The 16504-nt window shown below is 40.2% G+C and overlaps 1 protein-coding gene across 4 annotated transcripts in view; it reads right to left on the reverse strand.

Moving 5' to 3' along the window:
* Positions 1 to 16504, reverse strand: part of NELL2 (neural EGFL like 2) — a 438955-nt gene that overhangs the window by 163184 nt on the left and 259267 nt on the right. For all 4 annotated transcript variants that reach the window (XM_043447184.1, XM_043447185.1, XM_043447186.1 and 1 more), the window contains one exon: positions 91 to 216. In XM_043447184.1, coding sequence (XP_043303119.1) covers positions 91 to 216 — 126 coding nt within the window. The remainder of the gene's footprint in view (positions 1 to 90; positions 217 to 16504) is intronic.

Consider the following 16504-nt stretch of genomic DNA (forward strand, 5'->3'; position numbering starts at 1 on the left):
CTCCAACTAATAAAAATAAATGGAAAAAAAAATAAATAAAAGTAAATTTAAGGCATGGGGTAATTTATTTCACAAATAGCCGCTGTTTACCTGTGCATGAATAATCGTCAATTCTGATGTATCCAGTTTTGCAGATGCACATGAAGGAACCCGGGGTGTTCACACACATCGTGTTCTCACGACAGTAATGGCGCCCTTCGGCACACTCATCAATGTCTGTGAAGAAAAAGCAGGGCAAAGAGGTCAACCATGGCCAATATCACAGAGTTTTTCTACAATTTTCTTTGGTGGTGAGAGGGCAAAAGTTACTAATTGAGAAGAATTTTTAAAATGTATTCAAAGTATCTCTTTTAATAGAAACCTTTGATGTTGAAATGACAGAAACTATAATATTTTTTCCTAACAGCTCTTGTTGGAGTTTAAAAGATGTCTTTTTATTTCAACTTGCATCATTCTAAAATATATTTCAAAATATCCAGCCCATTCATCTACCTTGGATAGAATGAGAAAATGAATCAGAACATAGAGATTGGACTGCCTTAGGCTCTTAGAAGCTTCTATCACTGAGCGTACCATATATTATTTTTTGATTCACTGGCTATTCTGTACACTTGGGGAGGCTCTGAAAGAGGTAAATAAAATATTCAATAAACACCAGAACTTGAAAATCTTCACTTAAAGATATGAAACCAACAACATGTAGTTTATTAGACATATAGCTATCCCAGTAAGTGTTGAACAGAGATGAAATTACAGTGTAGAGCCTGATATAAATAAGAAGCTGTAAAACAGCAAAATAAGACAACATACTAAAGAACTTTCATAGTAATTCATATTCTAAGTATTGTTTTCTTGGAATTGCTTAATGTGTCTGAAGAAACTATTAATGCTCTAAGGATTTAGTGCAAACTAATAATCCAATTTTGTTCTCTTATAATGAGGTTAAGGCTAAGGCTAGAGGTCACTATTCATTTATTCCCTCTTCCAGTGAATATTTATGTTCCCCTTCCTTGTTCCAAGCATTGTTCTGGGGTTTATTGATGAAAACAGAAGGGCATGGGTAAGGTATGACGTGTCTTCAAGGATCTCCCGTCTAGAAGGAAAGTAGATCAAAGAATCATAGTGAGTGTGGCACGCTGACAATAAAGAACGGCGCAAGATGGTAGGCAAGGCCTGGGACAGGACCCTGAATCTCACACTGCTGCTGCTAGGATGTTGGGGGAAGCCCCACATGCTTGTGTGAGAGAGGACTTATGAGTTCTTGGGAAAAACAATGCTTCACTGATCTGAGAAACTTTACAACTTAAAGAGCTTTATTAAAGCAGAGTATATATGCTTTTCTCATGTGGCTCAGCTGGTAAAGAATCTGCCTGCAATGTGGGAGACCTGGGTTCGATTCATGGGTTGGGAAGATCCCCTGGAGAAGGGAACAGCTACCTACTCCAGTATTCTGGCCTGGAGAATTCCATGGACAGTATATAGTCCATGGGGTCACAGAGAGTCGGACACGACTGAGCAACTTTCACTCACTTTCACATAGACCATGAAGTTTCAAGCATTTATTAGCAATCACTAATCTGTCTGTCAAAAATAATAACTATATGCATACATGCTGTTTAGTTCACAATAGGCTAGACTTCACATGTAATTCCTCAAAGAACTCAAATAACCTGTTGAGGTAGATAGAATGAGCTTAACTATTACCTCCATTTTCAGATGAGAGATCTGAGGCACAGAAAGGTTAAAAGACTTTCCTTAAGTCACAGAGATAATTAATTGGCAGATCAAAGCATATGAACCTAGGTCTTTTGAACTGCTCCGACCACAAGCTTTCTTAAGTCTGTATTACAATGAAAGAAACGTCTTAGTCTAGTCCACAGGTGGGTTTACCAGGTATACTTTGCTGGTCATAACCTCCTGCCAGGGACTCTGGTCCCTTGGATCCTGCCATATCTCACTGCATATTTCATGTATACTTCTGATTATTCTTTCTCTGACTCCAAGGAGCTCTTCTTCCTCTACCTGCCAGGTGAATGCTGGTGTCTCCTGGGATCTGTCCCTGACCTGTTTTCTCTCTCTCCACTCTGTGCAATTATATACATTGTTATGGCATCATGACCACGTGAAGTGACATTTCCTTAAAACATTTTATTTTATCTTGGAGTACAGCTGATTAACAATGCTGTATAGTTTCAGGTGGACAGCAGAGGGGCTCAGCCATACATGTACACATATCAATTCTCCACCAAACCCGCTTTGATCCAGGCTGCCACATAACAGCGAGCAGAGTTTCCCGTGCTATACAGTAGGACCTTGTCATACACCAAGTTTTGAGTGAAGAAACTTGCAAGTGCAAAGCCATAATAAGCACTAGTACTAATTGTGAAGAACGTGAATTTTAACAATAAAACTGCCCCCATTTTATAGTTTCTCTCTGCATGGAACATAGAGCATTTTACAGGTATTTTATCATTATGTAGCACTCTTTATTAAGGGTCTTAATGCATTGACTAGGCAAAGTGCTTCTCCTATAGAAGTCTACTTTCTCAAATCCTTGTGGTAAGCCACAAAGTAACACTGACCTCATCTGTACTATTAAAAGAAATGGGCCAATTATAGGAGAGAACTAGATGATCCAATACTACAAAAGTCATGACATTCATATAAATTCAACTATGCTTCCTGAGAGTGTCAAAAGAAGCAGCTGACACAGTCTCTCAGGCAGCTATATTTTAGAGCTAGAGGACCACTGGCAATCATCTGGGCTAACTACGTATTTTACAGATGAAAAAACTGAAGTTTAGAGAGACTCAATTTTCCATTCAACTTCTAAATGAAAGTCAACACAGTAAATTACAAGCAGCGTACAAAGCCCTTCCCAGTTTGGCTATTATTTTTCTGACTTTACATTCTATGACCTCACTCTTTCTTCATTCTCAGTGTTCTGGCCACACCGAGCTTTCAGTAATTTCTCGAAGGGGCCATGCTCTTTCATATTTAGGTGCTTTTGCACATGTCATTCTCCAGTCTCCTTCTCCCCCTATCACCACCTCAGTGGGTCTTGTCTACCAATCGATTCACCCTTCAAGAATCTGTTTATCTCTCTGTGAAAACTTCCCTAATGAAGTAAAATGTTCCCTATGTAATATTCCCTTGGAACTTTGCAAATGTTTCCATTAAAGATATATCCATTTTACCTTTATTAATTTTTGTAGGCTTCTTTTTTCTAATAAGTCAAATATATTCCTGAAGGGCAGGGATCATCTATTTGTGTTTCTTAACTCTGGCTACACATTATACTTAACTGAGATGCTTTTAAAAACCACTGGTTTTTGTGCTGACTTCCTAACTCTCACTCCAAATTCTTATTTAATTATCTGTAATGGAACACACATATAATATTATTTTTAATCTTCTCCTTGAAGAATTTAATGTAGGGTTCAGCAACATTTTTCAGTAAAGAACCAGATAGTAAACATTTTAGGCTTTGGAGGTCCATATGATCTCTATTGCAACTACTTAACTCCTGTTGTTGCAGCATGAAGACAACCATAGACAATATGTAAATGAATGAGCCTGACAATGTTCCAATAAAGCTTTATTTATAAAATAGGAAGGTGAATCAGATTCGGCCCACAGGCCATTATTTGATAACCCCTGTTTAATGCATCAGAGTTAAGGATCACTCAGAAGAATCATGATGGCAAAGTAGCAGGGCATGAGGTGAACCTCCCCCAACAAACACATTAAAAATACATCTACGTACAGGAGTTTTCACAGAGAGTCAACTAGAAACTGGAGAAGAGCTCTTACACAACCAAAGCTGCAGGAAAGCTCTCCATATAGTAAGGTTGGACAGAAAAGAAAAAGAAAAAGGCATTAGGACAGTACTGGCATCTCTGAGAAGATCTGGAAAGGACAGAAAGTCCACATGTAGCCCCTTGTCCGGGAGGACCCCTTTGCAGCTAAGAGGTCAGCTGGCACTAGAAGGGCCTGGACTTTGCTCACAAGGAGTGTGTGCATACTGGCTTGCTAGTAATCATGGAGGAGAGAGACAGAACAGATGGCTGCCCCCTCACCACTGTCCCAAACACCTGAAATGTGTGCCAGGCAGGGCTGCTAGCACTCCATGACTAGGTGTTAAACCCCAGTCAGAAGGGCACTTGGAGGCAACTCAGCCTAGCTGCACGGAGACAGCCCAGGGGTTCTCGGGAGCGGTTCAGGTGGACCCTGAAAGCCCCCTGGCAGCACAGCATGCATGTGGCAGGGGTGGGGCTGGCACTGGTGCCACCATCAGTGCTCACACGGGTGGCACTGGGTCCAGCTGTGGCACACGGTGGGCTCACACATGAAGGGGCAGGTCTGGCCTTGGAGCCCATCATCGGAGCTCACAGGGTGAGGAGGGGTCTGGCTGCAGTGGACTTGGTCAGGTGGCACCAGATAAACGTGTGCCTTGAGTGGACAGCACCTTGGGAGGAGTATATAGCACTCATCTCCAGATAGAGCCTTCTGGTTCCACCCATATTATCACACAGTTTGCAGCCAGATCTGGGGCACACAGGACTTGGGAGAGGTCTGCCACAGAGGCAGTCAAGGCTCCAGGAAGCAGCATAACCACCTTGATCCCTGCAGCCAGAGCATCCTATCCCCCAGCACCAACCCACTCCACACCACAGCCTAGAACTAGGTCTGGGGCAAAAAGTGGAGAAAGGGATGCAACCTGGGGCTACTTCTGGGCAAAGCCATGGATGCTTACATGGGCAGTACATAGGTTCACTGAGTCTCATACTTCACTGGTCACATCCTTTGGGACAGAGCAAACATTTAAGGCAACAGAGCCTTATTGAACCTGGTTCTTAGGGCCTCTACTCCAAAACCTGGGGAGCAGATCCTGCCCCTGACAGGGGTCTGACAGCCACAGAGTAAAGAGGCCTTGTCCAACATCAGTGTAGTCTCTGGACACTGCAACATCAGTTGCAACCCCTATCAAAGGGATAATGGCCAACATAACCTGAGAAAGGATGTGCTTGACATCCACATCAAAAACAGCCCTTCCAACAAAAATACTGGAATAATGCAGCTTACACAGGGATGATCCCACAGGAAAACAACCCTTTTGGATCACAGTGGATAATGGTTTATCCTAAATTCATAGAAATACAGAAAGTTAAGCAAAATGAAACAGCAGAGGAATTCCTCCCAATTAAAAGAACAACAGAAATCTCCAAAAGAACAAATAATGAAGCAGACTTCACCGGTCTACTTAGTCTAGACCCTAAGTTCAAAAAGGAGGCAACAAAAATGCTAAAGGAATTAAGGTGATCAATAGAAATGCAGATAACTGTAACAAGAAACTAGAAACTATAAACAGGAATAAATCAAAATTAGACAATTGCTAAGCTAAAGATCAATCTAGAAGTAATGAATAGCAGATTGAAAGACACAGAAGAAATAATAAGTGATCTGGAAGACAGAATAATTCAAACACCAAATCAGAACAGCAGACATAATACAAATGGGAAAAAAAGAAAGAAAGAAAGAAAGAAAAGACCAACATAGGAGATCTATAGGATAATATAAAGCATGACAACCTACATATAGTAGGGATTCCAGAAGAAGAGAGAGAAAATGGGCTTGAAAATGTATTTAAAGAAATTATAGCTGAAAACTTCCCCAATCGAAAGAAGAAAACAGATATCAAGGAATACGAAGCACAGAGGGTCCCAAACAGACTCATACCAAGACATATTATAATTAAAACAAAATGAACTAAAGATAAAGAGAGATTCTAAAGGCAGCACGAGAAAAAGGATCAGTTACAAGGGAACCCTTAAAAGGATATCACCTGATTTCTCCGCAAAAACTTTGCAGGCCAGAAGGGAATGTCCCGATACATTCAAAGTCATGAAAGGAAAAAACCTGCAACCTAACACACTCTACCCAGCAAGATTATCACTGCAAATAAAAGGTGAGATAAAGGATTTCTCAGACAAGAAAAACTGAAAGAACACAGCAATGCAATACCTACTCAAAATAAATATCGAAAGCTCTTCTTTAAAAAGAAAAGAGGCAAGAATCTATAGGAAAGGAAAACTCACAACAGGAAATATAAATATATAAAAAATACACGAGCTCTATAGGATAAAATAAAGCATGACTACCTATGCATAGTAGGGGTTCCAGAAGGAGGAAGCAGAAAGACGAAGTGAAATATATTTGAAGACATTATGGCTGAAAACTTCCCAAATCTAAAGAAAACAGATAAATATCATCTTCAGTAAAATACTGAAGATCACTTAAGTCAGTGTATAAGTTAAAGAAAAAAAAATTGTAAAAGCAGTATAAATACAATTAACAGTGAAAGGATAAACATGAAGATGTAAAACAGGACATCAAAATCACAAAATATGGGGGCGAGGAGTAAAAAACGTAGTTCTTTTAGAATGTGTTTGAACTTACATGACTATGTCTAAAGCAAGTAGATAGAGTCATGGATCAACACACTTGAAAACCAGGGTAACCAAAATCAAAAACATACAATAGATTCACAAAAATCAAACAGAAAAGAACTCAGGCAAAATACAAAAGAAAGCCATCAAACAACAAAAAGAAAAAGAAAGGAACAAGAAGAACTACAAAATGACCTGGAAAATAGGGTTTAAAATGGAAATAAGTACTTTACTTTAAATATCAATGGACTAAATGTGACTAAAAAAAGATACAGAGTGGCAGATTAGACTAAAAAAAATAAGAATCTACAACATGCTCCCTACAAGAGACTCAATTCAGGGCAAAAGACACATAGATTGAAAGTGAGGGGATGGAAAAAGATATATCATACAAATGGAAATCACAAAAAAGAGGGGGTAGCAATACTCATCTCAGAGGACATAGACTTTTTTAAAAAGTCCATAAAGAAGGACATTATATAATGATAAAAGAATCAATACAAGAAGAGGATATTACATTCATTAACATAAAGGCACCCAATATGGGAGCACCTAAATACATCAACGACTGAAGTGACTTAGCAGCAGCAGCAGCAGCAAATACATAAACAGATGTAAAGGGAGAAATTAAGAGGAATAGAGTAATAGTAGGAGAATTTAATACCTCACTCATATCAACGGACAGATCTTCCAGACAGAAAATCTTTAGGTAAGAAAGGTCCTAAATGACACAATACACTAATTGGACTTAATTCATGTTTACAGGACACTACAAAAAAATCAGAATATGCATTCATCGCAAGCACGCAGGGAACACTATCTACCCCTGCTACTTCTATACGTTTCCACTGGTCTATAAGGAAAGTAGGGCTTCCCAGGTGGTGCTAGTGGTAAAGAACATGCCTACCAATGCAGGAAACATCAGATGTGGGCTCTCCTGAGTCGGCGAGACCCCTGGAGGAATGCACGGCAACCCACGCCAGTACTCTTGCCTGGAGAATTCCATGGACAGAGGAATCTGGGGGGCTACAGACAGGGTCTCAAGAGTCGGACACAACTGAAGCGACTTAGCACACATGCATACATAAAAAAAGCATCATGTTCAATTACAGCCTAAAAAAGTCAAACTGCAAGCACCCTGGGGTAACATGATGAAAATTCATCTGCTTCCAGAGTCTTAAGATCATAATAGGAGTCATATGGGATTATTAACGTGCTCAGCTGTACCAAAGGACTTTAACTCTGCTTATCTGAGAGAGCGAAGTTGCTGTTCAGTTACTAAGTCGTGTCTGACTCTTTGCGGCCCCATAGACTACAGCACACCAGGCTTCTCTGTTCTTCACTGAGAGGTCCATTTAGTGCATGAGGCAAAAAAGACAAATTCTAACTGGAGAAATAACACTTAAATTATAATGTTATGAGGTGATGCATATCAGAAACATAAATAATGTGCATTTAATAAGGAGCAAATGACCATTTTTAAAACAGTGTTTATATGTTCTGACAATCAATTAATTTAGACCACATTTAGGAATTTATATTTAGTGATATAAATAATTTTATAACTATTCCCTACGCCCTCAGTGATCAATGCAAAGAAATAGAGGAAAACAATGGAATGGGAAAGACTAGAGATCTCTTCAACAAAATTATAAACACCAAGGGAACATTTCATGCAAAGATGGGCTTACTAAAGGACAGAGATGGTATGGACCTGACAGAAGCAGAAGATATTAAGAAGAGGTGGCAAGAATACACAAAAGAACTGTACAAAAAAAGATCTTCATGACCCAGATAAGAACAATGGTGTGATCACTCACCTAGAGCCAGACATCCTGGAATGTGAAGTCAGGTGGGCCTTAGGAAGCATCACTATGAACAAAGCTAGTGGAGGTGATGGAATTCCAGCTGAGCTAACTCAAATCCTAAAAGATGATGCTGTGAAAGTGCTGCACTCAATATGTCAGAAAATTTGGAAAACTCAGCAGTGGCCACAGGACTGGAAAAGGTCAGTTTTCATTTCAATCCCAAAGAAAGGAACTGCCATAGAATGCTCAAACTACTGCACAATTGCACTCATGTCACATGCTAGTAAAGTAATGCTCAAAATTCTCCAAGCCAGGCTTTAGCAAGACGTTAGCCATGAACTTTCAGATGTTCAAGCTGGTTTTAGAAAAGGCAGAGGAACCAGAGATCAAATTGCCAGCATCCGCTGGATCATCGAAAAAGCAAGAGAGTTCCAGAAAAACATCGATTTCTGCTTTATTGACTATGCCAAAGCCTTTGACTGTGTGGATCACAATAAACTGTGGAAAATCCTGAAAGAGACGGGAATACCAGACCACCTGACCTGCCTCTTCAGAAACCTGTATGCAGGTCAGGAAGCAACAGTTAGAACTGGACATGGAACAACAGACTTGTTCCAAATAGGAAAAGGAGTATGTCAAGGCTGTATATTGTCACCCTGCTTATTTAACTTATATGCAGAGTACATCATGAGAAACACTGGGCTGGAGGAAGCACAAGCTGGAATCAAGATTGCCGGGAGAAATATCAACAACCTCAGATATGCAGATGACACCACCCTTACGGCAGAAAGTGAAGAAGAAATAAAGAGCCTCTTTTTGAATGTGAAAGAGGAGAGTGCTTTTGCTGGCTTTTTGTTGGCTTAAAGCTCAACATTCAGAAAATCAAGATCATGGAACCTGGTCCCATCACTTCATGGCAAATAGATGGGAAAACAGTGGAAACAGTGTCTGACTTTATTTTTTTTGGTTTCCAAAATCACTGCAGATGGTGATTGCAGTCATGAAATTAAAAGACACTTGCTCCTTGGAAAGAAAGTTATGATCAACCTAGACAGCATATTGAAGAGCAGAGATCTTACTTTGCCAACAAAGGTCCATCTAGTCAAGGCTATAGTTTTTCCAGTGGTCATGTATGGATGTGAGAGTTGGACTATAAAGAAAGTTGAGTGCCAAAGAATTGATGCTTTTGAACTGTGGTGTAGGAGAAGACTCTTGAGAGTCCCTTGGACAGCAAGGAGATCCAACCAGTCCATCCTAAAGGAGCTCAGTCCTGGGTGTTCATTGGAAGGACTGACGTTGAAGCTGAAACCCCAATACTTTGGCCACCCAATGCGAAGAGGTGACTCATTTGAAAAGACCCTGATGCTGGGAAAGATTGAGGGCAGGAGGAGAAGGGGATGACAGAGGATGAGATGGTTAGATGGCATCACCGACTCAAAGGACATGAGTTTGGGTAAACTCCGGGAATTGGTGATGGACAGGGAGGCCTGGCGGGCAGTAATTCATGGGGTTGCAAAGAGTTGGACACAACTGAGCAATTGAAGTGAACTGAAGTGATTCCCTACCCCAACTTGAGGAGTTGATAATGTAATTATCTTTAAGAAGCCAGGATAGATAATATCTACATGAATAACAACATGAGGTTCTATATGCTAAGTGCCCAAAGAAAACAAAAAAAGGAAGGTTGTTGCCTAAGGAGAGGCAACAAAGGAATCTGCGTGGTATGGGAGGACTTGAGGTGGCTTTTGAAGAAGTGGGTTTAAAGTGAGTGATATAGAGTTTCCTGTCAAACAGAGGTTTGAAACAGTACTGTAAAGATTCAAGTCTGGTGTAGGCAGCAGAAGCAGCAAAAATATGAAATATTGAGAAACAATATTCCATTTGAATGAAGTTTGTGCAGGAAAAAAAAGAAATACATGTATGGGATAGGAGACACAATACAAATGGACTTAAATGCCCAACAAATATAAGAAAGGCATCTTCTTTGCTGTGATATGAAGACATTGAAGCATTTGGAAGGAGGAAGGTGGGGAAGTAGCGGAGAAAAATATACCTCACAAGAGTTGGTAGGTACAATCGTGGAAGTATTAAGAAAGATATAACTAAGGTGAGGAGAATGTTCATGAATAAATAAAAGTTGGAGCCTTAGGTGGTTACTAAATCTAGAGTAACTCCTCCCCAGCCCCAGTTGCTCCATATTACTTGTCAGGGTCTAAAAGTATCCTAGTAAGTTATTGTTAATGTATCTGTGAAGTGAAAGTAGCTCAGTCATGTCTGACTCTTTGTGACCCCATGAACTATACAGTTCATGGAATTCTCCAGGCCAAAATACTCAAGTGGGTAGACATTCCCTTCTCCAGGGAATCTTCCCAACCCAGGGATCGAACCCAGGTCTCCAAAATTGCAGGCAGATTCTTTACTAGCTAAGCCACCAGGGAAGCCTTAATATATATGTAGTTTATGTTTATTGGAATATGAATTCCAGGAGGATAGAGTGTATGTTCTAGAACAATGGCTGGCCCTCACTAAATATCTGCTGAATGAATCAAAGGATCCTTTCATGGTTTTTCATCTGGGAGGAGAAAAGATAACTTTCCTTGTTTACACTGGCTGAACTTGGAGCTCAGTTTGGCAGATGTGAATTCTTTGTCTTCTCAGGACACTCTATAGGCATTTACTTAGATATGGGCTTTTTGTATGAACAGTGAACATAAGCCATTGTCGTGAATACTCTTGTATCGTGGAAAAACACTACAGTGGGAATAAAGAAGCCTGGATTCTAGTCTTTGACTCTATTATAAACCAAACAGTCACTTCATCTCCCTGGACCTTAATTTAATCATCTATAAAGATAAAGGCTAGAGATTTTTAAATCATTACCAGCCTGCATACTTCACAGTTCTAACAAAGAGAACATGATCTGCAGGCTTGCACTGAAGAATCTGATTCTCTAAAATTTTGGAGGACATACAATCATACTCTACCAAACTTAAAAAGCAGTAGCAAACTGTGTTTCTTATACTGGAACAACTTCCCTTGCCCCAGGATAATTCAAGCTGAGCTATTTCAGAAACAGGAATTCATAAATTCCCTTTTATTCTATCTGAAAGCTGAGGCCGACTTTGTAATTATTCAGAATCACAGATTTTTAGACCTGAAAGGAAACTTTAGAAATCATCTAACCTAATCCCAGTCACTTACAATTGGAGAAATGGAGATGCCAGAGACAAATTAAAGAGGTAGCAGAGATCAGTCAGATGATAAACTTTTCATGAGCCAAATTAAAAAATTTAGACTTCATCCTATAGGAATTGGGAAAGGTTTTAGGAGAGGGTTAATTTAATCAGATCTGTGTTTCTGAAAGATCCCTCTAGTACAAGTTTACGTGGCTTCTGAGTGACAGTCAAAATGAGAATACTGTTCTCAGACCACAGGTCCCAAGTTAATGTTCCTTCTGGCCACACGCTAGTCTCCACATTAACTTTGGAGGCAGTGGGCACACAGGTATGCTGTCCTTTCACTTCTGTATTTCTGCCACACCATCCAGCTACCCACATGTTATGCTTTGCATGTCACTGGTACCATTTTTTATATACAGCATGGCGCATTTGTAAAGCCAAGTATTCTCAGTACTGTCTTGTAAGAGGAGTATGTTAGTATGCTAATGAACACTAATGACTTCTTGCATAGCCAATAAGATCTTGAAGTCACACAGCTCAACAGCTCAGGAACTCCTTATATTGAAAAATAACACAGATCAGTATGGGTTATTATTAGGTCTTGGCTCACCAGCTGTGAAAAACTGGCTTGGTAAAGTTGGCAAAGAGATCAATAATGTAATTCATAAAACAAGAAAAAGCCTAAGTTCTAAGAAATGCAGTTCTGGAAAGAGATTTGAGAGTAACATTTGGGAAGATAAGAGTATTTTTAAAAACAAAAAATTTGCAAGTAAAAGTAGGCAGCTTAGTGAAAAGAATAAATTAAAATGTGATTTACAAATAAACTAACATTTCAAGGAATTCTAGCAATCATGTTTTAAAGTTAGTAGTATTAATGAGTTTGTTTACCAAATATTAACTTTTATGCATTGAAAACTATACCTATGTTACTGAAACACATAACTTTGTGACATCTCAAAATAGTAGTCATATATTTCCTCCATTCATTTTTTAGAATTCATTCATTGTAAATTGTATGGTATATTCTTCAAGAAGAGTAAAAATACTAGCATTACATCAGTTTTCTTGCTACAGTTAACAAAATACATTACTCCAATCTTTGGGATTTCTGACTTTGTATCTATAGCTCCCCCTGTGACTCAATGGTAAAGAATTTGCCTGCCAAGCAGGAGAGCCAGGTTCAATCCATGGGTTGGGAAGATCCCCAGAAGAAGGAAATGGCAACCCACTCCAGTATTCTTGCTTGTGAAATCCCATGAAGAGAGTAGCCTGGTGGGCTACAGTACATGAAGTTGCAAAAGAGTTGGACACAACTTTTCAACTGACCAACAATCTATTTATACACACACACACACACACACACACACAGACAAAGACAGAAAGATAGAAGCAGAGAGAGGCAGATACAGAGAGAGAGATAAAGACATGCAATAGGAAAATGTGAGACAAGGCTGAGAGTGACTGGAGAATTCAAGGCTGGAGAAGACTCTTGAGAGGATTGACTGGTTTAACTCATTTAGGATTGATCTCCTTGCAGTCCAAGGGACTCTCAAGAACCTTCTCCAACACCACAGTTCAAAAGTCTCAATTCTTTGGTGCTCAGCTTTCTTTATAATCCAACTCCCACATCCATACATGACTACTGGAAAAACTATAGCTTTGACTAGACAGACCATTGTCAGCAAAGTGATGTCTCTGATTTTTAATATGTCTAGGTTTGTCATAGCTTATCTTCCAAGGAACAAGTATCTTTTAATTTCATGGCTGCAGTTACCATCTGCAGTGATTTTGGAGCCCAAGAAAAAAGCCTATCACTGTTTCCATTTTGTCCCCATCTATTTGCCATGAAGTGATGGGACTAGATGTCATGATCTTCGTTTCCTGAATGCTGAATTTTAAGACAACTTTTTCACTCTCCTCTTTCACTTTCATCAAGAGGCTCTTTAGTTCTGCTTCACTTTCTGCCATTAGAGTGGTATCATCAGCATATCTGAGGTTGTTATTTCTCCTGGAATCTTGACTCCAGCTTGTGTTTCATCCAGCCCAGCATTTCGCATGATGTTAAATAAGCAGGGTGACAACATACAGTCTTGACATGCTCCTTTCCCGATTTTGGACTCATCAGTTGTTTCATGTTTGGTTGTGTTTCTTCTTGACCTGCATACAGGTTTCTCAGCAGACAGGTAAGGTGGTCTGGTACTCCTATGTCTAAGGATTTTCCAGTTTGTTGTCCACATAGTCAAAGGCTTTAGTGTATTTAATGAAGCAAAAGTAGATGTTTTTCTAGAATTCCCCTGCTTTCTTCGTGATCCAACAAAAATGTTGGCCAATTTGATCTCCGGTTCCTTCACTTTTTGTAAACCCCACTTGTACATCTGGAAGTTCACGTACTGCTGAAGCATACTTGAAGGATTTTGAGCATAACCTTACAGGAATACGAAATGAGCGCAACTGTCTATTCTTGTTGAATATGGAGAGATAGTGGCAGATTAAAAAAAAAATACATGAGATCTAAAACTGACTGCACTCTGGAACTAACGAGATACAGATGAAGGAAGGAAGTTCTCAAGGATAACATCTTCCTTCTCAGCAACTGAGTGGACCTGTCCTGTGGGGAACTAAAGGAATCCATTTGGGTAACAGAGGAGTATGGCTTTACACATGTTTATTTTGAGTTGCTTATGACACATGCAAATAAAAATGTCCAACAGGCAGTCGGATATGTGGGCCTAGAGATCAGGAGAGAGGACAGGACTAAAGATCAAGATTTGAGAATCTTAAGAACGGAGAAGGTAATTAAAGACATGGTGTTAGACATCAATACCCAGAAAGAGAGTGGAGAATAAGGAGAGAAAAATTAAGATGGAACCTTGGGGAACTTCAATATTCAAGGAGAGGACAAGTAAAGAAAAGAGACTGAGAAAGACTGCTCAGAGAAATAGCAGTGAAGTTAAAAGCATGTTGGAAGCAGACAAATGTTGAAATAGTGGCAACTATTACCTTTTCAACACACCTTCTCTGTTTGGGGAACCCTTGTCTCAGGTACAAGATGAAGTCACAACTCAAGTTTTCAGCATAGGTGACAGCTAGAATGCAGACCTGCAGCCTAGGAGAGAAAATCAGGGGCAAGCATTTCTATTCAGAAGAGAACTCCTGACTAAGCCGGTTGTGAGATCTTCTAGCAAGCATGGTGGAGAACGTATGTAGCACTCAGGACTGGTCAGCTTCCAGAGTCCAATCCCGGTGTCAGTATTTGTGTGAGCTGTGGTGCTGATAGCAAGAAGCAGAGGTAGTGGGATTTGCACCCAGATGAGATAGGAGTTGTCTTGGCTTAACATAATCTAAAGCTGTCCTCCCACATATATTGTAAGCCACCCAACATCCTTTAATATATTCCTTTTCTGCTTAAACTGCCAGAATGGATTCTGTTGTTTGCAAATCTGACCCCTGATCAATACAATGTGCTCTCATGAAGACAAGGTAAATAAGTGTTTGAAGGAGGGACTGATCAATAGAATTAATTGCTGCCTACAGGTCAACAAGATGCGGACTGAAAGATGTCTGATTTAACAATATAGACATGATCAGTGACTTTGGTGAGAGCAGTTAGAAAGGGACATGGGATAAAAACTCTAGACTGAAGTGGGTTAAGGAGAGCAGCTGATATGAAGAAATAATGACAATGAAAACACATCATATCTTAAAGAAATACGGCTATAAAGGAGAGGGGACAATAACACGAGCGAGAAGAGGAAGTGAGTTAATGAAGAAATGCAAGCATATTTACTCTTTTTCTTTTTTATTGGGTTATAGTTGCTTTACAATGTTGTATTATTTTCTGCTGTACAGCAAAGTGAATCAGCTAAGTGTATGCATGTATACCCCTCGCTCCTGGATCTCTTTCTTCCACTCTCCCCTCATCCCAGCCATCTAGGTTATCAGAAAGACAGGAAGGAATAACTAGAAAGAAGTTGAAAATTGAGTTTGAGAGGATACTAGATGGAGCAAGTTTCCTCTGAAGACAGGAAGAGATGAGATTCAGCACTGAGATAGACCCCTGACTCCCAGGGGTAAGGGTATCTATTCCGTTGGTAGGAGGAGAGGAAGAAAGGGTGGGTGTAAAGAATGTGGTTGTAATGAGAGAAGAAGGATGAGGAAGTTACTGTTTCCATTTGCTGTATGGTTGGTAAAGAAGTTATTGGCTGAGAACAAGAGAATGGTGAAAGAGGTAAGTGGAAAAGTTCGCTTAAAGCTCAACATTCAGAAAACTAAGATCATGGCATCCAGTCCCATCACTTCATGGCAAATAGATGAGGAAACAGTAGAAACAGTGGCTGACTTTATTTTTCTGGGCTCCAAAATCACTGCAGATGGTGACTGCAGCCATGAAATTAAAAGACTCTTACTCCTTGGAAGGAAAGTTTTGACCAACCTAGACCCCATATTAAAAAGCAGAGACATTACTTTGCCAACAAAGGTCTGTCTAGTCAAGGCTATGGTTTTTCCAGTGGTCATGTATGGGTGTGAGAGTTGGACTGTGAAGAAAGCTGAGCGCCGAAGAATTGATGCCTTTGAATTGTGGTGTTGGAGAAGACTCTTGAGAGTCCCTTGGACTGCAAGGAGATCCAACCAGTCCATCCTAAAGGAGATCAGTCCTGGGTATTCACTGGAAGGACTGATGTTGAAGCTGAAACCCCAATACTTTGGCCACCTCATGCGAAGAGCTGACTCATTGGAAAAGACCCTGATGCTGGGAAAGATTGAGGGCAGGAGGAGAAGGGGATGACAGAGGATGAGATGGTTGGATGGCATCACCGACTCAATGGACATGGATTTGGGTAGAATCCGGGAGTTGGTTATGGACAGGGAGGCCTGGCGTGCTGTGATTCATGGGGTCGCAAAAAGGCGGACACTACCGAGCAGCTGAACTGAAGAGAATGGTAGAGTCAAAGGTCTTCAGGGAACAGTGAAGGTCTGAAATAAACATTGTAAGCATGAGAGGGAACTGAGCAGGGATGCAGATACAGTTACCAAGCAGGGGACAGCATGCAGCTGTGGCTGGTAACCA

The sequence above is a fragment of the Cervus canadensis genome, chromosome 25 (genome assembly GCF_019320065.1).
Source record: "Cervus canadensis isolate Bull #8, Minnesota chromosome 25, ASM1932006v1, whole genome shotgun sequence".
In the NCBI taxonomy this organism is placed as follows: domain Eukaryota; kingdom Metazoa; phylum Chordata; class Mammalia; order Artiodactyla; family Cervidae; genus Cervus; species Cervus canadensis.